We start from the raw sequence: 27,800 nt of genomic DNA, 5'->3' as shown, positions 1-27,800 counted from the left end.
ATAAATGAAGAGATATTTTAAACTGTTTATCTTTTTCTGTTTCAATACAACTTTTTACTGTTTAGGTCTACTGAATTATGAAATTTGGTTGAGGGTATTTTCGTCAACAAAACATGTTTAGACATACTATATAACAATCCTCAAACCCTATTATTAACCCCTCCAATCTAGTTTTCATTCCTCATCTCTCGCCGCAAGGGTTTAACAGCACACCTTTCTCCTCAGGTTTTCTTCATTTTTCTTGTTGATTTTTAGAGCTCTTATTGTTCTTCTCTTGTAGATCATGAAGTCTAGTTTCGTTTTATTGTTCTTCTCTTGTAGATCATGAAGTCTAGTTTTGTTTTATATTTTGTATTACTTCTTTATTAATGAGCTTTTCGTTATCTTTTATTCTTCTATTCTTCCTGTTTATCTTTTATGCATATTTGTCATTGTTTTGTTTTGAATTGGCCGATTTTATTTGCGACGTAAGTGTTGTTGTTGATAATCTTCTGTAGATCTGCATTTAATCTAGTCTGCATTTAATCTAGTCTGATTGGATTGGATTCATTTTAATTTGTTTTTCAGTTTATTTTATTTGTTAGTTCTGAGAATTTTTTTTTTGATAATCATCGAGGTTTAGAGGTTTAGATTATCGAGGTTTAGAGGTTTAGATTAGAGTGGGTATTTTAGATTTACAAATACCATATGTGAAGTTCAGAAAGTCTCAATAATGAGCTTTTTTTTTGCCTCTTTAATCTTCCTTTTTCTTATTTTCTATCAACTCTTTTTATTATTTATTTTTCGTACTTTTTCTTGTTTCACAGATCTTTTACCTAATATTCAAGCATGGGTAAGGAAAAGACTCACATCAACATTGTGGTCATTGGTCATGTCGACTCTGGCAAGTCGACCACTACTGGCCATTTGATTTACAAGCTTGGAGGTATTGACAAGCGTGTTATTGAGAGGTTTGAGAAGGAAGCTGCTGAGATGAACAAGAGATCGTTCAAGTATGCCTGGGTGTTGGACAAACTGAAGGCCGAACGTGAGCGTGGTATCACAATTGATATTCCTCTGTGGAAGTTCGAGACCACCAAGTATTACTGCACTGTGATTGATGCTCCTGGGCATCGTGATTTCATCAAGAACATGATTACTGGTACTTCCCAGGCTGACTGTGCTGTTCTTATTATCGACTCCACTACTGGAGGTTTTGAAGCTGGTATTTCTAAGGATGGGCAGACCCGTGAACACGCCCTTCTTGCATTTACCCTTGGTGTCAAGCAAATGATTTGCTGCTGTAACAAGGTGATAATGTTTATAGTCAATCCCGATTCTTTAGTATTCTGGTTTTTTCGTGTTTTGTTACTTACTGACTTGGCTATTTATGTGACAGATGGATGCCACCACGCCCAAGTACTCGAAATCTAGGTACGATGAAATTGTGAAGGAAGTTTCTTCCTACCTCAAGAAGGTTGGCTACAACCCAGAAAAAATTCCCTTCGTCCCCATCTCTGGCTTTGAGGGTGACAACATGATTGAAAGATCCACCAACCTCGACTGGTACAAGGACCGACCCTTCTTGAGGCTCTCGATCTGATCCAAGAGCCTAAGAGGCCATCTGACAAACCCCTTCGTCTTCCACTTCAGGATGTCTACAAGATTGGAGGTATTGGAACTGTTCCAGTGGGTCGTGTTGAAACTGGCATTATAAAGCCTGGTATGGTGGTAACCTTTGCTCCATCTGGACTGACTACTGAAGTTAAGTCTGTGGAGATGCACCACGAAGCTCTCCAAGAAGCTCTCCCTGGTGACAACGTGGGGTTCAACGTGAAGAATGTTGCTGTGAAGGATCTCAAGCGTGGTTATGTTGCCTCAAATTCCAAGGATGATCCTGCCAAGGAAGCTGCCAATTTCACGTCCCAAGTTATCATCATGAACCATCCAGGACAGATTGGAAATGGTTATGCACCTGTACTCGATTGCCACACATCTCACATTGCTGTCAAATTTGCCGAGATTTTAACTAAGATTGACAGGCGATCTGGTAAAGAACTGGAGAAAGAGCCCAAGTTTTTGAAGAACGGAGATGCTGGATTTGTTAAGATGATTCCCACCAAGCCCATGGTGGTAGAAACATTCTCTGCGTATCCCCCTCTTGGACGATTTGCCGTGAGGGACATGCGTCAAACTGTGGCTGTTGGTGTCATCAAGGCCGTTGAGAAGAAGGATGCATCCGGCGCCAAGGTCACCAAGTCTGCAGCAAAGAAATCAGGGAAGTGAATGGTGCGAGTAGCCGTTGGCGGCCAACGGCTTGATGTTAATCATCATGATGACTGGAAGCTTATTAATACGTTCTGTGGTTGTTGGGTTGTGTGTTGTGTGTGTCTGGTTGGTTATGTCTTCAAGTTTCCTCCATGGTCGGTGAGTAGCTTTTCGCAGAATTGGGTGCTTGATCGGCGGTGGCAAGTCTTCCATTTTTATCTTTGAAATTTCTATGTTTTATGGCTGTTTTATTTCAAACGACTTGTTATGAGTTCTTATTTATTGCTTAATACATTTATCGTTTTTGTTTCAACACATTATTTACCAATTCCTTTCTCATTGCCTTCATAATTTTTCTTACACACTTTACTTATGAATCCAAATGAAATATGGGTGTTTAGTATTTGAATATTTACTAGTCTTTAATTGCACGTGTATATTTAAAATTTAAATTTTTAATATTTGAATATTTACTTGAAATTTTATTCAATTTATTACTTTTACCTAAAACTTAAAATTAACTATATATTTTTTGTAATATAATCTTCTTGAATGTGTATTAGTTCCTAATTTATTTAGATTATCAAACTCTATAATTTTTGTTTATAAAAGAATTTGTGGACCTCTCTCTATATATATTTTCTTTTTCCAATTTGATTTTTTAAAAAAACTAAATCAACTTTTTTTTCTTTATTTTTTATATAATTTTTGTATCTTTATTCTATTTGAATCTTAATTTTCATTTCTGAAAACTAAATTGTACTTTTTTAATAAAAATTCATGTAATCTTTTTATCTTTGTGAATTTTAATTTTATTCTTAAAAACTAAATTATACTTTTTTTTAATCTTTATTCATTTTGAATTTTATTTTTCATTTTTAAAAACTAAATTCTTTCATTTTTAATTTAATACTAATCTATCTTTCAACCTTTTTTTTAATTTTAAAATCTATGTTTTCATTAATTTTTAATTTATCGATATTAATCGTTGTAATTTATTTATTTTGTATTAATTGAAGACCGTAAATTTTTAGGAATTACTTGTAATTAGATAAAGTTAGTAGAACACTTGTCCATAACATGTAACATATTATAACATGACATAAATATCAATCGGAACGTCGTTGTCATGTGATTAATATATCATTTGTCATAACATTTCAATCATTCATATCAATCAAGTTATGCGTCTTAGCTTAGTTAACTCAATCAACAATTTTGGTTAAAATCAATCAACTTTTTGGGATTTACAATTTTGGTTAAAATCAGATCAACTTTTTGGGATAATTAAAAAAAAATAGATATTTGAGATATTTGATGGAAGTACCAAAACTTAATCGAATACTCACCAAAGTAGCAAAATAGATCGATGGCTAGAAGGCAGAGTCACATATAAGTGATTTAGGTTTTCACATAGAGGTTAATGAGAAGGTCATTTGTGAACAATATAAATGACACATATTTGTTGTCATATATATATATATATATATATATATATATATATATATATAATTATTAAAAAAAACACTAGAATAAAATTTGAATTAATAAAAAAAATCATATGAAAACAAAAATTAAATTAGATTGAATAAATAAAAAATGGTTAATTAAACACACATATATATAACAAAACTAAAAAATATTTATGATCCGTGTAACAAAAAAAATCTAGATTTACCTTTATTAGTTTTGAATTTCGAGTTATGCTTGCACATTTTTTTTATATTATTAGGTATCATATATCATAGTCCTAATCATTCTCCATATTCCCACATCTTCTTATTCATAATTTCTTCGTGACTCTTCCATAATTTTTTTATTCTTTGTCATATCTTACCTTCGGCGTCATCTCCAGTATCATGTCATTTCTCTTTCCTTACGAATATAAACAATCGTTTACCAGGATCATTTAAATTTGGTACATGATTGTGTAGATCTCTCCCCAATATCTATGTTCACCCCTTCACTACTCTCTACATGTTGCACACACGTATATGTAACATGCATATGATATCAAATTTTGGTCAAAGGAAACGTACCACCCTCACTTTACATTAGTAATGTCTAAGTATAATAAGAAAATTGAATATTAGAGAAGAAGTAATTAGCATTTATTAGATAACTCATATGAAATCATTATAAAAGATTTGAGTAGGATTTATTTTTATCTACCAAAATTAGGATATGGATTTATTAATTTATAGTAGGTTAGGACCAAATTTGATATTGTATTTACTTTGTTGATCTTACTCTCACAATTATATTAATGTCATGTTTTTAATATTATTTTAAACAAATATATGATAGTTAAAAATTAAAAAACAAAACACTTTTCTTTCTCTCTATTTTTGTTAGTGAGAAGAAAAAGACTAAAGATTTGTCTTTTTAGAAAAAGAAATAACTATACAAAAAAGTAGCGAGAGAAAATAAATTCTCTCACAACCTTTAGAAAGAGAAAAAAACAATGATTCAAATCCGAAAGACTTGTCGTATGAGGTATGAATTCTTGGAAATAAATCCGAGCCAAATGCACTATTCAACTAAATTTTCCATTGATTAAATTGTTTAGGATAAAGAAAAAAAATAAATATAGTAATAAAGTGAATAAATAAAACCTACATTGGGAATATTTGCTTCAAAAAAAAATTCCTTGTAGAGATTCTCTCTAAACAACTTTCTCAGTCGACTCTCTCTCAAGAATTTTTCTTCCTCTTTTTCAAATGACCAAATTTTCAACTCTCCTTTTATTTTTGGGTAAGAATTTGAGAAGTAGAGTGGTATCTAATGTGATGGTGTGGACTTGTTTTCCACATGAATTTAGTAGGTTGAAAGAGTTTGATGTGAGTGGATCACAGAATTTGGTTGAGACCCAAGCTTCCAAATCTCCAAAGGTTGATGTCAAGGAATTGTGCAAGATTGTGTGTGATTCATTCTTCCATTACTACTCTCAACCATCTTGTTTTAGTTCATATGGCAAATTGTGTCAATCTCAAAACATTTCCATCTAAACTAGTAACTTGCAAAAGATTCCAAACATTAATTCTTTCCAATTTATGCCTTAAATCTTTACCAAAGATTGAAAAACCAACCAAAACTTTAACTGAACTTCACCTTGATGGAACTCTTATACAAGACCTTCCTTCATCATTTGGACTTCTAGCTCACTTAACTTAATTGAACCTAAGGGATTGTACTAAGCTATCAAGTCTTCCAACATCAATTTGAAAATTGATATCACTTCAAACTCTCAATTTGAATGGCTGCAAAAACCTCCACCAAATTTCCTTTCACTTTGGGGACAATACAATCTCTTACCATGCTTGACAATGGAGGAACATTTATAGATCAAGCACCAAATGCTATCGCTCGTTTAAAGAGTCTTGAAACTTTGAATTGTGAAAGGCTTTCAAAAAATATTTGGTGGTCATTGAATGATTTGGTTGGGAGTAATGATGTTTTGCCTATTAGAGATTTGAATCTAAGTGATTGCAATATTGTGGACGAAGATATTCGTGATGATATCAAATGTCTTTTCTTATTGGAAATTCTTGACCTTAGCAAGAATTCTTTTGTAAGGCTCAAACAAAGCCTCCCTCGACTTACTAACTTAATAGCATTGTACTTGAATGATTGCTTCAACATTCAGCCACAACTATTGCCAAAGCTTCCAACAAGTTTGCATAACGTGGGAGGACAAAACTCATAAAATGACGAAGGTAATGTGTTTATCCTCAATCTTGATCTTTTTTATTATTAACACTATTATATTGTTTTAAATAAATTCTTTCTTCGGAGTAGTGTTGTAAGAGATAAATGACATTCGACACATTTTGCTATAATACCTGTTCTGGAGCTGATTATCTGGTAAAAAAACGATTAATTTACATAAAACATCTGTTAAGAGATTCCATTCACTAGACATTTTCGCCCAACCCTTCTAATGTTTATTTCATCCCCCTTAGGTAGCAAAGGACATCTGACATAGAATTTGCTGTCTTGATCGTCTACCGTACCTCCTAAATCACATTGTCTTGGTAGTGGCTACTATTATCTCGTGTAGCATGTAGAAGCTAAGTGGGGAAAAGTCAAGTCGTTGTTGAGTCTGTGTCCTCTTTTGAACGATTTGTGTAATAGGAATCAAATGTACTCTTGTAAATTGTCTATCAATGAAGTTCTCTTGTTTCATTAAAGTACAAATTGTGCGCTTAACCTTGTGCTGTAAGAAGTAGTTCCGCTTACTAGGTGTTTAGCGTACCATCTCGCAGAAGTTGTGCATTGATTGTCTAGGCGACATGCCTCCACTTGGTCGCATGAAGAGTCATTTGGAGTAGGGCATGACACTAGGTCTCGTTGCTTCGACTTAACTTGACTCAATAAAAAAGGGAAGAGTTGACTGTACCACAAAGTAGAGTGATTCAAAGTTGAGTCAGTCATTGAAAAACTTAGGCTTGATCTTTCCTACTTTGGTTCACTTATGCCTTCACGGTAGTGGCTCGTAGTTTTAATTAGTTTAAAGTTTTTTTTTAAAAAAAAATTGGGCTAATTTCAATTTATATCAATGAACTTTAAACCTTAAACTAATAATTGTATTAATTTAAACTCTCAACTTTAAAATTTGTATCAATATAGACCCTAAACTATTAATTGTATCAATTTAGACTTTACACTTATAACATGAATCATTTTAAATCGTCCATTATGTTTTACTTGGACACATTTGTGAAAGTTGAGAGTTTAAATTGATGCATATAAGAAAGTTCAAAGTTTAAATTGATACAACATCTAAAGTTCAGAGGTATAAATTGATATTGGCCTAGAAAAAACACAAAAAAAACGCTAAATTGTAAAAAAAACACCCCCCAATTTTGTATTTTGAGTAAAAAATACCCCTAAACTTTCAACAGTTTAAAAAATACTCTCAAACTTTCGAAAAGGGTTCGAAAATACCCTTAATGTTAGTTTTGGATGTAGAAGGTTAAAGTTTTGTTAAAAATATTCCTCAATTATTGAAAAATTTAAAAAACACCCTTAAATTATATATTCTTTTAAATTTACTCTCACAATTAGTATATGATCTAAAATTGTTAATATCTCGTTGCAAAAACTAACTCTAAATAATTAAAAATATCTCTATCGTTAGTATAGTAATAAATTTATTTGAAACTGTTAATATCTCGTTGGTATATTTAAGATCCCCTAAACATAAATAATCTCTTCTCAGTACATCACAATGCACAGTAGTAGGGAGAATGGAGTATGCCTCAAATACACGTAGCACTCTCTTCTTCTAACACAAGCTGAAAATACTACATAAAGACAATACAAATGTTGCTATTAAAACAAACTAAACCGCCAAAACCCAAACCTTAGAACTAAGTGTCCTTGAAATATGCACAGTGAAATCACAAATAAGCAACCCTAACCTCCAAAGCAACTACACGCTACATAAAGGAAGATGCCAACATGAGAAATTGAAAACACAACTACTCGTAGGAAAAGTATATTGGATAATCAACATTTTGGTAGATCATCCATTTTTTAAAAATAACATCAATGTCACAATTTTTATATCTAAAGCCATAAAACAAATATTTGTCAATCTAATCAAACTTAACAAATTCAAATAAAATTTTCAATGTATTAACGATAAAGACATTTTTAATTTAAAGTTATTTTTTAGCGAGATATTACACTTTTAGTTCATATTACATTTTAAGAAAGTTTTTCCTTTAACATTTTTTAAATTCAAGGGAATTTTTGAAACTTTTAATAGTTATATTTTTTAAACATGTTTTTTAACCTTTCCAAGAGTTTTGATGATATTTTTTAAACCTTTAACTTGAAATGGAAAGTTGAGAAAAAAAGAACTTTTTTTAAAAATCGTAGTTGATGATCATTTTATGAATAGTAATTAATAATATATTAACATTTTTAAAAAATTGCAAATATAACAAAACTATAGACTTCGTATGGTCTATTAGTGATAGACTAATATTTGTAACATGTCTATCGTTGATACATTTATATCATTGATAGAATTTGACAAATTTTACTATATTCTAAAATGTTACTTTATTTTATTTGGAATCTAGTAGGTAAATTCGAAAATCTTTTATTGTTGAGAGCCACTGTGTAGGAATGTTGAAATTATGATAAGGGTATTTTCGTCAACAAAGGAATTCAGACATTGCATATATAAGGATCCTCAAACCCTATTGTTAACCCCTTCAATCCCATTGCCATTCTCCATCTCTCGCCGCAAGGGTTTAACAGCAGCATTTCTCCTCAGGTTGTGCTTTCCCCCTATCTTCTTCCTTTTCTCGATTTCTTTCTTCTATATGCTTGATACTCTCTTATTTCTTTAGCTTTTACTGTTTTTCTCGTCTAGATCCTAGCATGAATTATAATTTCTTCTGTTCTTCTTCTTGTCCCTGCCCTTTTGTTTTTATGCTAGTTTTATGTATCTGTTCATCAATCTATCGAGACGTCCCCTGTCGTTCTGCCAATCGCGTAGATCTGCTTTTAATCTAGTCTAGCTGATTGGGTTGGTCGTTTTTCGTTTTTTTTTATTTATTTATTTTCTCTGTTCTAGTTCCGATCATTTTTTTATAACCAACAAGTTTTCCAGCCAAAAGAGTTGATATTGTGGTGGATATTTTAATTTTAACGTTATTTAGATGTGTGAATCTAACAAAATTAGGGTTATTCACAAATTTTAGTAATGATATTTTGGTTATCTGCTCTTGCTCTTCTTATTTTTCGTGAACTTTTTCTTGTTTCGCAGTTCTTTGACCTAATATTCAAGCATGGGTAAGGAAAAGACTCACATCAACATTGTGGTCATTGGTCATGTCGACTCTGGCAAGTCGACCACTACTGGCCATTTGATTTACAAGCTTGGAGGTATTGACAAGCGTGTTATTGAGAGGTTTGAGAAGGAAGCTGCTGAGATGAACAAGAGATCGTTCAAGTATGCCTGGGTGTTGGACAAACTTAAGGCCGAACGTGAGCGTGGTATCACAATTGATATTGCTCTGTGGAAGTTCGAGACCACCAAGTATTACTGCACTGTGATTGATGCCCCTGGGCATCGTGATTTCATCAAGAACATGATTACTGGTACTTCCCAGGCTGACTGTGCTGTTCTTATTATCGACTCCACTACTGGAGGTTTTGAAGCTGGTATTTCTAAGGATGGGCAGACCCGTGAACACGCCCTTCTTGCCTTTACCCTTGGTGTCAAGCAAATGATTTGCTGCTGTAACAAGGTAATGATGTTTATAGTCAATCCTGATTCTTTAGTATTCTGGTTTTTTCGTGTTTTGTTACTTACTGACTTGGCTATTTATGTGACAGATGGATGCCACCACGCCCAAGTACTCGAAATCTAGGTACGATGAAATTGTGAAGGAAGTTTCTTCCTACCTCAAGAAGGTTGGCTACAACCCAGAAAAAATTCCCTTCGTCCCCATCTCTGGCTTTGAGGGTGACAACATGATTGAAAGATCCACCAACCTCGACTGGTACAAGGGACCGACCCTTCTTGAGGCTCTCGATCTGATCCAAGAGCCTAAGAGGCCATCTGACAAACCCCTTCGTCTTCCACTTCAGGATGTCTACAAGATTGGAGGTATTGGAACTGTTCCAGTGGGTCGTGTTGAAACTGGCATTATAAAGCCTGGTATGGTGGTAACCTTTGCTCCATCTGGACTGACTACTGAAGTTAAGTCTGTGGAGATGCACCACGAAGCTCTCCAAGAAGCTCTCCCTGGTGACAACGTGGGGTTCAACGTGAAGAATGTTGCTGTGAAGGATCTCAAGCGTGGTTATGTTGCCTCAAATTCCAAGGATGATCCTGCCAAGGAAGCTGCCAATTTCACGTCCCAAGTTATCATCATGAACCATCCAGGACAGATTGGAAATGGTTATGCACCTGTACTCGATTGCCACACATCTCACATTGCTGTCAAATTTGCCGAGATTTTAACTAAGATTGACAGGCGATCTGGTAAAGAACTGGAGAAAGAGCCCAAGTTTTTGAAGAACGGAGATGCTGGATTTGTTAAGATGATTCCCACCAAGCCTATGGTGGTGGAAACATTCTCTGCGTATCCCCCTCTTGGACGATTTGCCGTGAGGGACATGCGTCAAACCGTGGCTGTTGGTGTCATCAAGGCCGTTGAGAAGAAGGATGCATCGGGCGCCAAGGTCACCAAGTCTGCAGCAAAGAAATCAGGGAAGTGAATGGTACGAGTAGCCGTTGGCTGTGGTGAAGTTTGTCAGAATGATGAGTGGGTTCTTATTAAATTACTATCTGGTTGGGGTTTGTTTTGTCTCTGTTTCGTTGGTTGCGTCTTTAAGTTTCCTCCATCGTCGTTAAGCAGATTCTCTCAGAATTGGGTGCTTGATCGGCGGTGGCAAGTCCTTCCTAATTAAGGTTATATGTTCTATGCTCGTTTTACTTCAAACTACTTTTTTCTGGTATTGATCTTTGTTTCTGTTTCTTATATACGTTGTTTTGTTTGAGTATATTGTCAAGGCCCCCCTTTGTGACCATTTCTTGATTGATTTCCCATCAAAACCATTTTTTCTCTTTTTTGAAAGAATCAAAAAGCTTAAAAGAACCTTAAACTCAACTTGCAATGGCAACAAAAGTGGAGTTGCCATTGTTAAAGTGTACTATTGTTGGTCTTTTCTTGTTTTAAAATTTTGTTGTGAAGTGGAGTTTAAAAAAATTATGTTTAGGGTTTCTTGTTATTGTTTAATATGTTGAGTTTGTATATATATATATTTAAAACTACTTAAAATTCATATTAAAAATGCAAAAGCGGATATGTTGAAGTGAATACGTGAAATTTATATGAACGAGTAGACAAGGGACATGAGATGAGCAAGTTCAGGTACCTACTTCTGCTCCAATGGTCTTACATACGTTTCTGGTGAAGCGTCGTGCAAGTTCATATAATGTGCGTTCCAATTTGGCCAATCTACAACATTCACCTCTACCTTCACAACTTCTTCCCTAAATCACAAATGTATTGAGTTATGCTTCTTCTTTGCCTCCTGCTATTGATCTTGCCTCTCCTTTCCCCATTCCGATCCCTATAATCTTTTGTCGTCTTCCAAACCAAATAAACCTCATTTTGTACCTGATTTGGACACACTACTTTCTCTAATTGCTACAATCCTCGCATCACAACCCTCTATTTCGGGATCCTTAACACACTCTTTGTGCTCACATTTCACTCAACTCTCTTCCCCTTTTCATCCTCATCAACGTTGGTTTCTTGATTTCGGAGCCACTACCCTGATATGAATAATAAACCATTAGCATAATAGAAAAAAAGAGCCAATTTTTCATGTACTTTGGTAAGAAGGCTATCGGTATGGATTCAATCTTTTGTGACTATTTACCTAAGTTTTAATATTTTCTAGGTTTTTGTGTTACCTAAATATTGTGTAGGGTTTTGACTAAGAAAACTTGTCGTGGTATATGTAAATTAGTCTGGATAGGTGTAAAGAAAAAAAAAAAGTAATTTTGGATGAACAAAAAAACAACTTGACGTTTTTAGAGTAAAGAATAGTGAATTTCAATAAATTTTCTATAGTTTTAGTTTAGTTATTCAAATTCAGTTTCTAAATCAGATGATATGTATCATGACACAATTGTAATTAACGAACGTAAGTTGATAACTTCTGTTATTAGTTTTCTTAACATTTCTTTAGCAATTTTAACTTAGTTAATGTTTCTGGAGCAAGATGCATTAAAGATAGTGGTTGTAAAGATGAAGATACATTAAAGATGGTAGCTGAAAAGATTGAGATTTAGAAAATAACTTCTTTCTTTAATATTTTATTTTGAATTTTGTGTCTATAGATTGAAAAGATTACAATCTCTATAAAATGCTATATACCAATTGTTTCATCCTTTTAATCTTGATCGAAGATTTTATTAATCTAATTTGAGCTCTCATTCTTTGAGGTTTTTTCTGAGAAATTTGAACAACTTTTCTTCAAACAACTTTTCTTCAAATTTGTAGAGAGACAGTAGAATGGAACAAAGTTTGAAATCCTACCGGAAAGAGATAATCTAATTCTAACATTTTTTTTCCCTTTTCCCTTTTGGTTGATTTAAATTTCATACAAGGAGTTAGTTTCTTGGATTTAAATCTTCCTACCAACAAAAAGTTTGAACTTTTAGGTTAAGAATTAAGATTGCATTATCACTAAACTTTAAACAAATCTTAAATTCAGTCCAAGAAGTATTTGGATAAAAATGGTTTACATAGTAAAAAAATTTACGAAAAGTTATACTATGTGAGTATCTTTTCAAAAATATATAAAGAATATGTTAATAGAAACTATTTTTAAAATTCCAAACTACGTAATATATGTTATGTAGTATCATCTATCAGTTATCAAAGGTTGTACACATGAATGAATTATTGTGTTTTAAAAAAACCATTCTGCCAAAATTGATCTAAACAGTACAATGAGCAGCAATTTGTCTATGGTGAAAGTATATGATTTATGACAACAGTTCAGCCATCTCATTGGCCTTCAACTCAATGAAGAAAAAGAAAAGTCAGTCTCCAAGACAATCATAAGTTTCTAAGAGCTGATTCGCGTTGCTGAGGAGTCAGTCTGGCTAAGAGTGCCTTATTCTGACAGTGCTCTTTGTCTACGAAGTAGAAACTCCCATTAGCCTTGAATGTCACAAAGGGGCGGTTTGTTTCGGGTGGTCGAATATCAGCAAATCTAATGGTTCGTGGAATGTAAGTCGCCAGCCACGACATAACCTCAACCTCAAAACTGTCTGAACCTGGTTTCCACCTAATTTTATGAACATAAGGGCTCACGAACCAGTGAAGCGCTCCAGTAGTAGTAGCACTGAGGAATATCACAGATGATGCAACAACACCTTTCAGAATCACATTCATGTCGGGGGACGTCATGAAGGTTATGACTGGTCCGAGTGATACAGAGAGGCAGCATGTAGATAAAGATAGAAGCTTGACTTTTTTGATAGTTGACGAGATTGGCCCAATATAAGCAACATCTTTTTCATCTTCCTCGGCTTCTTGTCCTCTTCCGGGTCCAATGCTGATCTTGCCATCATCTTCTCTTGTTGTAGCTTGAGATGCCCATCTCTTCTGGACTGCATTTTTCTGCGAAAGAAAGTTGCTGGTGGGTACAAATTTTTCATTGATCCATGCTGTTGATCGTTGGAGATGATAACCTGAGGCAAAAGAGCACTTACTTTTAGATAAAAAGAGCTTTAGTCTTCTAGAGCTTAACTGCAAAGCGCAAACAAAAATATTACATAAAGAAGAGAAAGCATAGTTGGAGTGGAAATATGAAAAAGAAAAACCAATCTGAACAAGAGAACTTTTGCATTTAGGCTGAGTAAATTCGATTTTTCTTAGTTAATAAGGAAGGAAAAACCCTAGCTATTACTATCTTTAAAAATAATGAAAACAAGACAAGACAAGGCCCAGGGCTTTGAGAGTGAAGCAAATCCAAAATAAATAACAAATATAAGACGGACTCATGAAGGATAGTGACATCAGATAATGATTCGTCTTGAGTTTGTTTGCTAACTCCTTCACAAAAGGGAACAAAAAGACATCAATATACTGCTTATAAGTTGAGTTTAAAACCATTTCTTTCTTTTAATGGAAATATAGAGAGACCAATAGACCATCCTTATTTCTGTTGTATAATTCTCTCGCTTTCCAAGTCAAAATAACTAAAGCTTTTCTGATAAAAAAAACAATAACAAACAATTGAACAACTAACTTCATTGAATAAACAATTACAAGGAAAACCAAGTCCCATGGATGATGGAAGAATGGGAAAGATCGTCCAACATGTAGGAAAGGTACTCAGGGTTGGGTAGGATCATATGCAATGCACTGTATGCAAGAGCCAGAAGTAAAAATATTTACAATTTTAAAAGTAAACAAAATACATTTCCTCCATCATTAGCAATGCCGTTCTAGCAACAACAAATTTCTTCCAAAAATTATCCTTTTCAAGGTGAAATCTCCATGTCAAATAAATCTCCAAAAAAGCCACTTTGAGTCAATTGATAATTTAAGATGGTATTGATTGAAGAGGGGTTTAAAGCAGGTTGGTTCAGAAGATCCTGTGTTCAAACCTCTAAATTGTTGTTTTTTCTCAAACCTCTACATTGTTGTTTTCTCTCCAATTATTATTCATTTCCACTTGTTGAGTTTTCATATTTCGAGCCCACAAGCATAGAGTTAATTCCATCTTAAAACCAATTGACAATAGGAAAGAAATTCGTCTATCTTATAAGGAGTGCGAGGTACCTTAGTTTTTCCTATGTGGAATTCTTAGCAATGAGGTTCCATCTCAAAACCAATTGACAAAGGGGTCCTATCCTAAAATAAGGAGTTTCAGTTCTCTTGGTTTCTTCCATGTGGGATTCTCAACATGATCCCTCATGATGTGACTCTTTTGGGTTCACCATTTTTTATTGGATCTCAATTTGCTATTGGATCAAATACCCGTTTTGGCTTTATGACATTATATAACATGAGATTCCACCTCAAAATCAATTGACACTGGGCTCTCTACTCTCTTTATTAGATATTATAAGAAGATTAGAGAGAATCTATTCAAATAAGGTTGCCTGCCTTCTTCAATGAGGCATTTTCTTTATTAGAGTTTATTTTCTCATCTTTCAATAAAAAGGTCTAAAGAAAAAACAGAGGAGGCTCTAAGTAAGAAATGGCCAGTGTCCCGATTCTAAGCTGAAGTTCAGAGCAATCAGCTTAATGATGGAGGTCACACAACCAATGCCAGCAATATCTGATTTACCTTACCTATGGTAGGGACCGAAGCCTCTACAAAGACTTGACAATAATAACGAGAATGTGAGGACTTCACGAAGTAAGAGAACAAGAATGGCATCATCCAGCAATTGCAAGTGATTAATAGAAAGGGAGTTATTTCCCACAGAAAGTCTTACACCAAGCCCGATTAGCATGTTTCTAGTGCTTAATATTTGTACTTTTTAACCTAAAAATTAAAGTATTGCTAGTCCTGGATATATTTGGTCTAAGATTATGCTTGTCTTTTAAGTTATTGTGAGGGAAGGAAGAAAAGCAGGGGAAAAAATACAAACGAATCTTCAGTAACTGCCAGAGAAGAGATGGAAGCCTCCCAACCCTGAATACCTGAGTGGCTAGCACCCTATCACATAACAAACTGAGTATCTAAATATAGTTAACAACCAGAAATACTATAGTAAATTCTGACATCCAATCCTAGAGGGCAGCAATTTCCTTTCATTATATTTGCTAAAACTTGATATTGTATGCTTTCCAGTGCTTTTCTACCAGTAAATTTTTGGTCTCGTTAAAAGAATTGAAAATTTTCTAGCTTTTTGCTCAACATTTTTGTGAATTTACTTGATTTCAATCAAGAATTTCATTTGCATTGTTTTATTTGTTTACTTACTAGATGTTGCTTAATCTTTTTTAACTTATAAGGGTGTTATATGCAAAAAAGAAAATTTCCATAGTGATACTTAGATGAACCCACCAAACAACGATGCTAGACTACAATATTGGAAGTGGGAAACAAGGAAACAAGGCAGCTATAGAGATAAAAGGGATGTCTTACAAGGAGATGAGCCAAATGCGTACTTTCAGTGTAAATATTACTTTAAGAGAACACATACAAACATAATTCCAGCTCAAAGCCAATTGACAATAAGAGAAGTAACTTGTGTGTTCTATAAAGATTATGACATCTCCTCTCCACATGCCCCTCAACATAATGCCTCTTTGGGCTCACCATTCTTGAGTCAGATTTCAATTTATTTACAAAGAATGTTTTTTCGGATATCATAGATTCTAATACCACATTAGATATACATGGAGTTCTACCTCAAAGCTAATTAGCAAGGAGAGGAGTAACACATACGAAATATGAAATAAAACCTAGTTTTGCAAGAATCCCTAAATTCATGTGCAACAAGTGAACATTGAAATGTTCGTGACAGTAGCTAGGTGTAGAAAAAAAAAGAGAAGCAAAATGCACCCAAAGTTCCAACTCAAAGCATGCATAATTCTTCCGGTAAAATTTATCTCAAACCTAAAATCAAAATGAGATTATTCAAGACAAGATCCCTAGCTAGACAAGCTATCATATGGCATAAAACTTCACGAAGAGGTCTTGTAAAATAATTTTGAGATAATTTCAGAACATTAAAGGCTAACGTTAATATTTTCTAATCGCATTCATCGGAAGCAAACAAGAAATTTAACATTCTTTACTACACTGGGAGCATGAAAATTGCAGAATTGAAAGCTTGAGAAAGAAAAATGTCTCATTCTTGCAAGGAGGGATTGGAAAATGGAAGAAGGAAGAAGAAACATACCTGAATAGTAATTTCTTCTCGAGATATGTTTGGATTGTGATCGTAGCAAATGGAAGAGAGCGGCCCTCGTCATTCTCCAGAAGCAAAAACTCTTCCCTTGCTGTACTTCGAAGCTGCAACATGGTTTTTGTAATTTTTTTTTTTTTTTCATTTTCTTACATCCCCTAATGGGCCACTAGGCCCATTTATTTTATGGCCCAGTCAAAGCCCAATTTCACCATCTAAATCCCATGAAATTTTCTTATATACCCTCTAATCTAAAGCTATTTACAAGACTTCTCTATCATTTTTTTGTTGGCTTCAAAATTGAGATTGACCATTTCGATACAGTTTTTTCTCTATTAGGGGGATAAATCTTTTTGTCATTATCTTTAATTTGTAAGTTTCCGATAATACTATAAAAAACTACACTACTTGACTCGTGAAACTTTGGAAAAAAACCATAAAGTAACACGTAGATTAGATAAAATTTTTAGTCGTTTTTGTTCTTCGTTATGGTTTAGTACGTATGAACTTCATGTTAGTTAATTTGAATCTCTTTATCTTCTAATCTTGTTTTCAATTAATATTTATTTGATTAAGGATGTGCTGATTATAAGTCATGTTTAAGCTTGGTTGTTTAAGCCCCATGTTGATGCTTTAAATTATAGTGGCCGAAAGGATTTTAGAATAATGTATTTTGCATATCTTATTTCTTTTACAATGCTTGCTATAAATATACAATTCAAGAGATTACAATATGGAAATATTACAATATAATCGAATATATAATTTAGGCAAAATTGAAGGGTAGAAATTGAGGAGTAGATTGTGGAGAGAATTGTGAATCTAAAAATATCCTCTAATACCCTTCCTAAAACGGATCGCTGGGAATGAGTCAGCAATTTATCTCGAAGTTGTAGAAATGTTGGAGATGAGAGTGGCTTTGTTAGTAGATCAGTAAGTTGTTCGTTGGAAGAGATGTAACAAATGAATGTTTTTGCAAAATACTTTTTTCTTGAACAAAGTGGTAATCAAACTCAATGTGTTTATTCAAGCATGAAACACATAAACATTATCACACCATAACGTTGTTGAAGACTTAAGTGGAACATGAAGATCATATAGAAGTTTTTGGATCCAGTAAAGATCGGTAGTGGTAGTGGCGAGTGAGCGATATTTTGCTTATGTGGAAGAACGCGAACCTGTAGGTTGCTTTTTGGAAGATCAAGATATTGAATTAGAACCAAGGAAGCCAATGAATCCAAAGGTGGAATATCAATCAGAAATATCTCCAGCCCAATCAGAGTCACAAAAGGTTTGTAGAGATAACGAAGTTGTAAAAATTTTATGTCAATGGTCGAAGTACTATATAGATATCGGAGGATGCGTTTGATTTCAAAGAAGTGAATAACAATGAGTTTGTGCATAAATTAACTAACATGATTTATAGAGAATGTACTATTAGGAGAGATAAAAGTAAGGTATTGTAAGGAACCAATGAGCCAACGATATAAGGAGGGGTCATTAAATGGCAGGGTAGTGGTATAAAGATCAATAAAAGTAGACATTGATGTGGCACAAGTTTTTGCAAAAGACATTATGGAGGTGTGAAGAAGATCAGTGAGATATTTGGCTCGGTTAAGGAAAATTGCATCAGTGGAGGAATGTATTTTGAGACCAAGAAAGTACTTTAAAGGATCAAGATTTGATATTTGGAACTCATGAGCCAATTGTTGTTTGAGAATAAAAATATACGAAGAGTGACAATAATATCATCTACATATAGAAGTAAGTAAGTGAGAGAAGACCTAACAAACTAAATGAATAATGAAGAATTGGCAGTAGAAGCAACAAAACCTAGGGTAAATAAATAAGATGTAAATCGATCAAACCAAGAACGAGGGACTTGTTTGAGACTATAAAGACTCTTCTAAAGGAGGCACGCGTGATTTGGATATGTTTTATGGTGGAAGCTAGTAGGTTGAGACATGTAAACTATTTCCTAGAGAAGACAATGAAAAAAGACATTTTTGATCTAACTGGGTTAAATGCCAATTGCATTAAGCAACAAGAGCCAGAATAACTCGTATAGTGAGTTTTTTTGACAATAGTACTAAAGGTTTCATCAAAATCAAAGCCTTGTACCAGATGATGACCCTTAGCAACTAGTCATGCTTTGTAGCAAGCAACAGAGCCCTCATGATTATATTTCGTGTGGAAAACCCATTTACAACCAACAACATTTATAGATGGAAGTCGAGGAACTAATGACCAAGTCCCTTCGGCTTGGAGAGCATTAAATTCCCACACATTGCATATCGCCATTTATTGAAACTTTTTTATCGCAAAATCTTATTCTCAACTCCTTTTATACTATCAACAAAACTCAAAATGCAACTGTGGTCAACCTAAATGCCAAATATAATAAATAAGTATATTTTATTAATAACAGGCGTTGGATACATAATTACAACACTTTGATCAAATAACCAATGTTTAACCATTTCCAAAAGGTCTAGAGTTATTTCGTCGCAAATCCTTCAACCTTCTTCTTTACTTGGCCTAAACGTCTGATCCTGAAAGATGAATTTTTGAAAGAATAAGTCTAAAAGACTAGTGAGATTTTATGAAATCCTTTTCGCAATACATTTCCATAAACATCATTTCGCATAAATAATATCAAATCATTTCATCTCGCATAAATCTTTCTTTATGCTTAACAAACACATTCATAACACAACAATTTCACATAAACACAAATTAGTTAATAGTTATTTCTTTCGCCAAGGATCCTGAATCATTATCTACGCTTGGTCTCATTACCTTGCGTTTGACTACTGTATCAACAACATCTGAGAACATACAGATTCATCCTTGTTGCTTAGACTGCTGAGCTTTATACACTCCTTTCAACACATAAGCCAATTTCTTATCACCATGTAGTCCATACACTCCATGGTGGCCTTGACTCTTTATGTGAACATAAAAGTTATTATTATCTCAAGGAATCAACTAATGTTTTGAAAATCATTTCTTAGGAAATCGTAATCATCAAATCAAGCTTTAACATTATAAATCATGCTTGAAGACATATAATCTTTTCATAGAAATTTCTTTTTTAAACACTTTCTCATTTGAAATCATCTTTTAAAATAGTAAAGCAGAATCACAAAACTTTTAAGAAGAAAACCACTCACCACACTTTAACAAAAATCTTCCTCTTCATTCTCGTCTTGTGGAGCCTTCTCGCGGAACAAATCACCGTACTTAATATTTTGTTTTTTTTTCCTTCTCACAAAAGCAAATTAAAACAATAGCATTTTAGCTTTTTTTTTTTTTAATAAAACTTTCTTACTTAATGACCAAACCCTCTATTTATAAAGCCCTTAAACTATCTTAGTCATGCTTAAACTCTTCTCACTTTGCCAGCTTCTGCTTAAAACTTTACACATGAATTTAATACTCAACCCAACATGCTTTAACTTCTTAACCTTACACGTTAATCCCTGTCAAATCATATTTGACATTTTCTTAGTTAGACCTTACTTCCTGCCTAAGCCCATACCACAAATAATTTTAACCACTTAACACTCATCGCGAATAACCTTATCGCGTGGTTTTATTTTTACAAGAAACCTTCATCGCGAACTAACCAATTTTTACTCGCTTAGAACACTTATCGTGAACTTAAACTTCAAGACTTCCTCGCATACTTTTTTATCACGAAACCCTTGGTTCTTATCGTGAAGACTACCTAAACGCCTAGTCGTTTTAGTCAAAACTTAACTTAAGCAAACTTTTTTTAGAGCGTTTAGACTTATAGATTCTACTGCAAACCCTCTTTTTCTCAAAACTTATACTAACCATAAAAGATTTTATCGCTTAATCCTTTCGGCAGATTTATTCAAACACCAATTTCTTTAATACTTTTAACCGAATTTTAATTCCTATATTCAAATTAGAAACGAGTCTCACAATCAAAGAGTATCATGGTACATCAAGTGTGTATCAAGGTTCAAAAGTTATCAAGAAGTATCAAATGTATATCAAGTGTATCAAAGAGTATCAGATGTATCAGGTGCGTATCAAGTGTATCAAATGTATATCAGTAACAAAGACATTTATGGCATTTCACATATTATATAAGTGGGTTGGTTTTGTCTTTATCATTTTTACAAACAATAAATGTGTGTTATAGACTTAATTATTAATACTTGTTTTTCCTCTTTTTATTTTTTAAGTGTCCCTTGTTATAACTTAAAATTAAAACTAAAATGAATAATAAAATTAAAAACACTATAGTAAGGATACATAAATGTAATAACTTAAAATTAAGGAGGATAATTTAGACTAAAAATGTTTCTCATGAATCTCACACTTTAATATAGTATAGATACAAGTACATATATAGATAGATTAAACTGTTTTTCTCAAACAAAAAAAAAAACCCCTAAAATATGGATTGTAAAAGACAAAATGTGTAGTTGTTGAATGTTGAGTTGATTTGAAAAATACTACACCATATTGATACATTTTATGACTTTGATTGTTTTCTTAGGTTTCATCTTGGGAAAATGATATTAATTTATATATAGAGAGAGTTGGGAAGACTTGAGGATATCTTATAGATTTTGTAGGTTTCATCCTGGAAAATTATATTATATTTAGAGTTAGATGACTTGAGAATATCTTATAGATTAAGGTCCAATTTAATCTGTTTTCTAACTAAAAACCATGTGACATATGGAGGTTCAAATCAAATAATGCAATATCTTTCATATTAGACTATATATATACAAATATCTGAACTAACTAACGTACGTTTATTTTCTTTTAAGAAAACTAGCTATATATATATATATACTTTTTTTATATAAAAGTATTGTCATCTAATGCAATTTCTCTTTGTTTATTGGAGGCTTTCTTTACACCTAGTGAATCTTTATTAATGTTTTACAATCATACGATGCTCGTATATGTTTCTGGAATACAATTATATAGGTTCGAATCATCCTTCCTATAGCTCATCAATAGAGATACTTTTCTCTTATATTCATGCTTTTTATAGTCTTTTTCATCAAACTGACATTCACAATAACGATATAGGGTCCGTTTGGATTGACTGAAGATTTTTTTTTTTTCAAGAAACGACTCATTTTTCTTTAAACTCATTTTTGTGAAAATGGTTTAAAATACATTTAAAAAACTATTTTAAGTAGCTTTCAAATACTCCCAACTTTTTACCGAATAACTTATTTTTTACATTAAACATTTAAAAATTTAATCCAAATAAAATTCATTCATTAAATTGCTCTATTGCTGAACCATTTACTAATTTAGATTTTTGCAAACACTTACAAATCTAAAACAAAGTTAGAAGGATAAATCATTGTTAGATCTAAGACAATTCATTTGAGAACTATAAGACTAAGACTAATTCAATAAATATCAATTCTAAAGCAATATTTGAAAAAAGAAAAAACAACAACAAAGTGACAATTCTTGAAAACACACAGTTTTAATATCATTAATCTAAGCCATTTAAAAGGTCAAGAGTTGTGCAAAGATCCAATTCAAACACCATTTAAACACAAGTAAGGCCACATTTACCTCAATCGAAATTCATAAATGAAAATATAAAAAGTTGGCCCGAGTTAATAATCTTTGTTGTTGTTTACTTGTGTTTTGTAATTTTAATGAACAATCGTAGGTCCTACCTCCAAATTTGTAATCAAATCAAATAATCTGATTAAGGAACGTGCTTAATTATCCAATTATGCTTAAAAATTATGTTGAACTAACTACCCTTCATTGTTATCGTTATTAAGATATTGTTATTGTAATCATATGATAATTATGAACTGACATTTGTTATTTTATCTTTACATTTAATTGTTACAGTCACAATTTTGATCCTACTTAGAGTCAAATGGTAACAATAATAGTAGACGTGAAGGATTCATAACTCTAAATAAATGTGATCAAAAGTAATTCAATTATATTTACGATTTAAGTTTACTATAATTGATCTATCTAATGAAATTCTTTTACGAATAAACTAATTTTAATTATGGTTCGATAAAGATGGCTAGAATGAATACGGTTAGAAAATATGACACAAATTTTAAGGGGCATACTAATTAATAAGTAAAAAATACAAACCTAGCTATATAAACACATAAATGCACTTATAATGGTCTTAAATAACCCCTATGGAGGAAGATAGGAAGCTTGACGTACACATTTAATAAGTTTGACTATGTCTTCCACACAAGGACGGATTTATTAAGAGGTAGGGGCTCGTCTCCCTCTTACATTTTTTATTTGTATTTTAATATTAATTTTGAAATTACAATATATATTAAATAATGCTCTAGTGTTACTAAATTTTGTCTCTCGTATAGTGGTTGTGTCCCTTCAAACATAGTGTAATAAATGTAACAACTATAAAATTTTAAATGCAAAGAGGTTTTTTATTTTTATTTTTGATTTGGTGTGATATAAATTTGTAAACAATTGTAATTACTTTGGTTGAATACGTTTTTAGAAAAACTTCAAACTTTATTAATCACAACTTTTTTCATCAATCCATTCTTTTTCGATAAACTAAAAGTTTAAGAAAATGAAGTTATGTACCTTCTATAGACAAAAAAAAAAAAAAAAAAAATACTATGAACGGTTGAATTATTAAAAAAAAAGAGTAGAAACTATAATAAACACACCCAAAATATAAATTAACAAATATTTTTTTATTATGAACAATTTCATTCGTCTATCTTCATGTTGAGCAATCTTCAATCTTCAAAAAGTAAAAATTGACATATAATGTGAGAAGCATTAAAATAATTTTGTGTTTATATGGTAGGTTTGGATTCAATTAATTATTAGCCAAGCATTTTTCTTATTAAATTTGGAGGAAGGATTATCACTTTTGGGTTAAGTTTATGGTAACCCAACCCTTGTTTGGGGAAGGGTTATCATAACCCTTGTTTTAGGTTTATCATAACTCATCTTCCCCTCTCTCTTCCTTCTCAATCTCTTCAGCCCTCTCTAATCCTACTTTTTCAATTCTCCATAAATTTACCATTTCATTTTTTCTTAAAAAAAAATACTCTTTTATTTATCAAATGCCATTTGTTTTTTCAATTAATTTAATAATCTTAAAATAATTTTGTTTTTAATTTATTTTATTTACAAAATAAAATTTAAATAAATATAAATTGTGATTAGTTTATGCATTTAGTACTTGTATTTACTTTAATTTTTTTTTATTATTTTATGTCTTTTATTTGTTTTTTACCTTTTCAAATATTTTATTTTAAAACTAATCTATATGTATCTAAACTATTTCGGATAAATTTAAGTTAAATAAATTTAAAAAAATGAATTTTATTAAACTTATAGAAAAATCAAAATAAAATCAAATAAGAGGATTTAACGTTAAATTAACTAAGATAACAAATATCTTTTTTGGAAGTATTTAAACTTGAAATGTATAAGAATTTTCCTTTTAAAAAAATGAATTCAATGGTGATTTGATTTAAGATTTATTTGAATTAAATTTTAAATCTAATTTTTTACCAAATTATGCTATATTTTTCCAAAATGTACTTTTTTTTTTCTCTTTCTTCTTCCTTATTTTTATATCTTTCATTGATTTATTATAATTTTTTTTATCATTTTTGTTGCTTCCAGAACAACAATCCTTTAATTTAAAAAGATGAGAAAAAAAAAAACATAATATTGAGATAAGAAAAAACTAAGAATGTTTTATCCTTAAAAGAAAAATAGTAATTTATTCAACCGAAACGATTACTTAAAAAAAGTTCATATTGTATTTAAATAAATTAAGGAAAATTGTGTTACGAAAACTAGAACGATTAGATAAATAATTTATTTGAACGTAACAATTACGTCAAATAAATCTGTGTATTAGATTTAGAATACAAAATTTCTTTAAAAAGTTAATAAATTATTTGCACATAACGACAACCTAAAAAATGTTGGAAAAAGACGTCAAATTTAAAGAAATTATTGAAAATTGTTTGACGAAAATATAATAATTTAGTAAACTAAATATACAAAATTTTGGTTGGATTTAGAATATGAATTTTTAAAAAAAATGTATAAAAAATAAATTTTATAACACTACATACATAACCCTTCCCTCAAACACATATTATCATAAAACTATCATAACACAAATCACATAACCCTTCTCCCAAACACATATTATTATAACACTATCATAACACTACTCACATAACCCTTCATCCAAACAACTTTTATCATAAAACTAGTTTTATCATAACCCTAACCCTTCCATAACTCAACCCTTCATCCAAACGGCCCCTAAAGCTCAATCTATAAAAGTAAATTAAATTCTAGTTAATTATTACTCTAATCATTCAATTATAAGTTACGGGTTTTTTAAAAATCTATTTACCTAATAATTTTTTAATTTAATACATCTAATTCTAGAACGTTTATTTATTTCAAATTTTAAAAAATATATATGATTAATTAAAATGCATAGGGACAAATTTGTCTTAAAATGTTTTTTTTATTAGCTTTTCATATATATTATATATAGATGATAGATGTATGTGTATTTGCATGCATGCATGCATACATATATATATATATATATATTATTAAAAATTATTTTTTTGTCAACCCCACTTCTATTAAATACAATGGATACACATCATCCAACTGCTAACTCTTCACATATTTATTAGTTAGTCTATTCTCCTAAAAGTATTTTTAATAGATGACTTCCAATTATATATAAGCAGGAATTGTAGAATGCAGTAAAATAGACAAATTATTTACAACTAAGCCCTATATAAAATATTTACAACTTTGTTACCAAATATTTATAACTTATAGTGCAAATGTAAATTTATTAATCAATCAAACCTATAAAGTTTTAAAAAATAAAATAAAATATTGTATAGAAATAATAATAATAACTACAACAAAAGTTTTATTAGAGAGTCTCTTGTCTTAAGTGTGTTTCTAGAAAGTCTCCGTATTGAAAATCTTGGCATACACGCTTAAGCTAAAAAAACACCATATTATAATTCATGGTGGATCAAATCCAATCTCCACCCTTCCAGAAGTTCTCCAAAGGAAGCATCCTCCTTCTTTCCTCTTTCTCCCTTTATTTAATCCACCAATTCCATCTTCATCTTCATTTCACCGCAATTTTCTTTTTCTAAAACCATTCTTTCTGCTTCGATGGAGTCAGTGAAGTATAATCCAGATTTGTTGGACGTCCTTGACGTTCAAGACGACGAAGACACTCTCTCTTTCCGTGATTTTCCAATTCTCGAACCACAATCGGAAGCCGGGGATTCCTGCAGTGATCACGACGATCGCCAAGATTTCTTCGAATTTCGCACCGATTTGAAGCGGAAAACAAGTTCATTGTTGCCTCCAAGTGAAATCGTTTTCTGCGGGAGGACTTTGGACATATTCCGAGATGAAGACTCTGCAAGTTCTAGAAATAGATCGGAATCATCGTTGATTCGAAACCAGAGCTTTCGGTACGGAAATGGATCGAGACCGTTTTCTTCGTCTGCAGTGGGCGGATTATTTGAAATTCAACGGAGTAATTCGAGGAGGCCGATGGCGTTGATAGGATTAACAAAAACTCCGTCGAGAATAGAGTTGAGTGAGATTCGGAAGAGACAGGCTCGGTTAGCACCGACCCCGATGTTCCACGTGGTTCCGAAGGAGACGACGGTAAGTGTTGTCACCGCGGATGGGTACGAGAGCGGAATCAGCCCGTGGAGGTTGATTAAGCCTCTCAGGTATAGATCTGTTGTGGTTAGAGTATTGGCTAAGGCAGCTTCGACTTGTATGAGTCTTGTGTGAGTGAGGGATGGCTTGATGACGTTATTGTTTCGCTTTCTACATTTGCTTCATTGTAACCATTATTCTTCACATTTTTTTAATTCTTTAATTTTCGGTTTTTGTATAAACTTTAGCTTCCCACCTTTCTCACATTTATGAGTTTGATATGTACATAAGAGCAAGTGGAATATTTCATTACATAATAGTAAACTTCACCAAATAAAAATACCGCAAAATATCAATTTAAACTTGGGTTTTTAAAAAATAATACTACTTGGGCAGATTTATTCCACAACACAACTGCTGCGGTTGTATTATCAGTTTTTTATATTTTAATATTAATTTTAAGATGTCATATTATGAGTTTTTATATTTTAATATTAATTTTGAAATATCATCGTAAACATAGGTTAAATAATGCTTTAATTTAGCTAAGCTAAATTTTAGTTACAGTACAATGGTTGTTGGCTCACTCTTCAACGGTTATTACAATTATTTTTTTAAATCTCTAAATTTTTTTCTAAATTGTAACAAAATAAATTTTATTTCAAACAATCAATAATTAAAAAGAAAAAAAAAACTTATCTAACCTAACAAATATTTAGAAAAAAACATTTTGTGTAATTTTTTAATTCACATTATATATTAATTTAATTTAATTTCAAAATTAAAGACTACAAGTTAATTCAGTAACATTTCAATAATTTTATTTATTCAAGACTCCAAATTTCAATTTTATTGATAAGTTTCAATAATGTTATAAAATAGTTTTTTTAAAAAATGAACAAAACCTAACTAAGATAAAATTCTAACTTTTTTCTAGTGGTCGTTCGCTATCTAATAAGTATTTAGAAAAAAAATGCAACAAAGATGATGATCTAAATTTCCACTCTCTCAACAATATTTATATGAAAAAAGTATTATTCTTTTCTTTATCTTTTTTTATGCAATTTTTAAATTCACGTTTACATTACAAAATATGACGTGGAAATTGCTAGTTTTTTCTTTATTACTATAAATGTAGTGAATGTCGTTATTGGAGCATCAACGAAATGTCGAAATCTTTTTTTTAAACATTTTTAGTGTGATATTATATAGTGCATGATGACCCACTATATAAAATTTTTGGATCCGCCATTCCCAGTCAACACGCGATTAATTGATCATATGCTTGTATGTAATTCGTCTACTAAACGATCATGATACACGATTGTCTAGGAATTGATACACGATCATATAGGTAGTATCAAAACGATCATGTAGTTTTCTTTAATGAGGAGAAAAATGATTCAAATCT

General features: G+C 31.8%; 2 protein-coding genes across 2 annotated transcripts; one reads left to right on the top strand and one right to left on the bottom strand.

The window, feature by feature from the left end:
• Positions 1-118: 118 nt before the first annotated feature.
• Positions 119-10,803, top strand: LOC101220517. Its single transcript, XM_031885888.1, is given in 6 exon segments — positions 119-225; positions 807-1,290; positions 1,379-1,547; positions 1,550-2,262; positions 9,045-9,515; positions 9,604-10,803. Coding segments are annotated over 5 exon segments (2,703 nt in total). The 5' UTR covers positions 119-225; positions 807-828; the 3' UTR covers positions 10,492-10,803.
• Positions 10,804-12,662: 1,859 nt separating this feature from the next.
• On the bottom strand, positions 12,663-16,810 carry LOC101213359. Its single transcript, XM_004143760.3, has 2 exons — positions 16,661-16,810; positions 12,663-13,486 (listed from the first exon to the last, which is right to left on the bottom strand). Exons 1-2 carry the CDS (start codon positions 16,731-16,733, stop codon positions 12,849-12,851), a joined length of 711 nt encoding a protein of 236 aa, XP_004143808.1. The 5' UTR covers positions 16,734-16,810; the 3' UTR covers positions 12,663-12,848.
• Between the last annotated feature and the right edge of the window lie 10,990 nt (positions 16,811-27,800).

Source organism: Cucumis sativus, chromosome 5 (assembly GCF_000004075.3).
Source record: "Cucumis sativus cultivar 9930 chromosome 5, Cucumber_9930_V3, whole genome shotgun sequence".
Lineage (NCBI taxonomy): Eukaryota > Viridiplantae > Streptophyta > Magnoliopsida > Cucurbitales > Cucurbitaceae > Cucumis > Cucumis sativus.
Note: the sequence above shows the minus strand (reverse complement) of the source record. Positions and strands in the feature narration are given on the sequence as shown.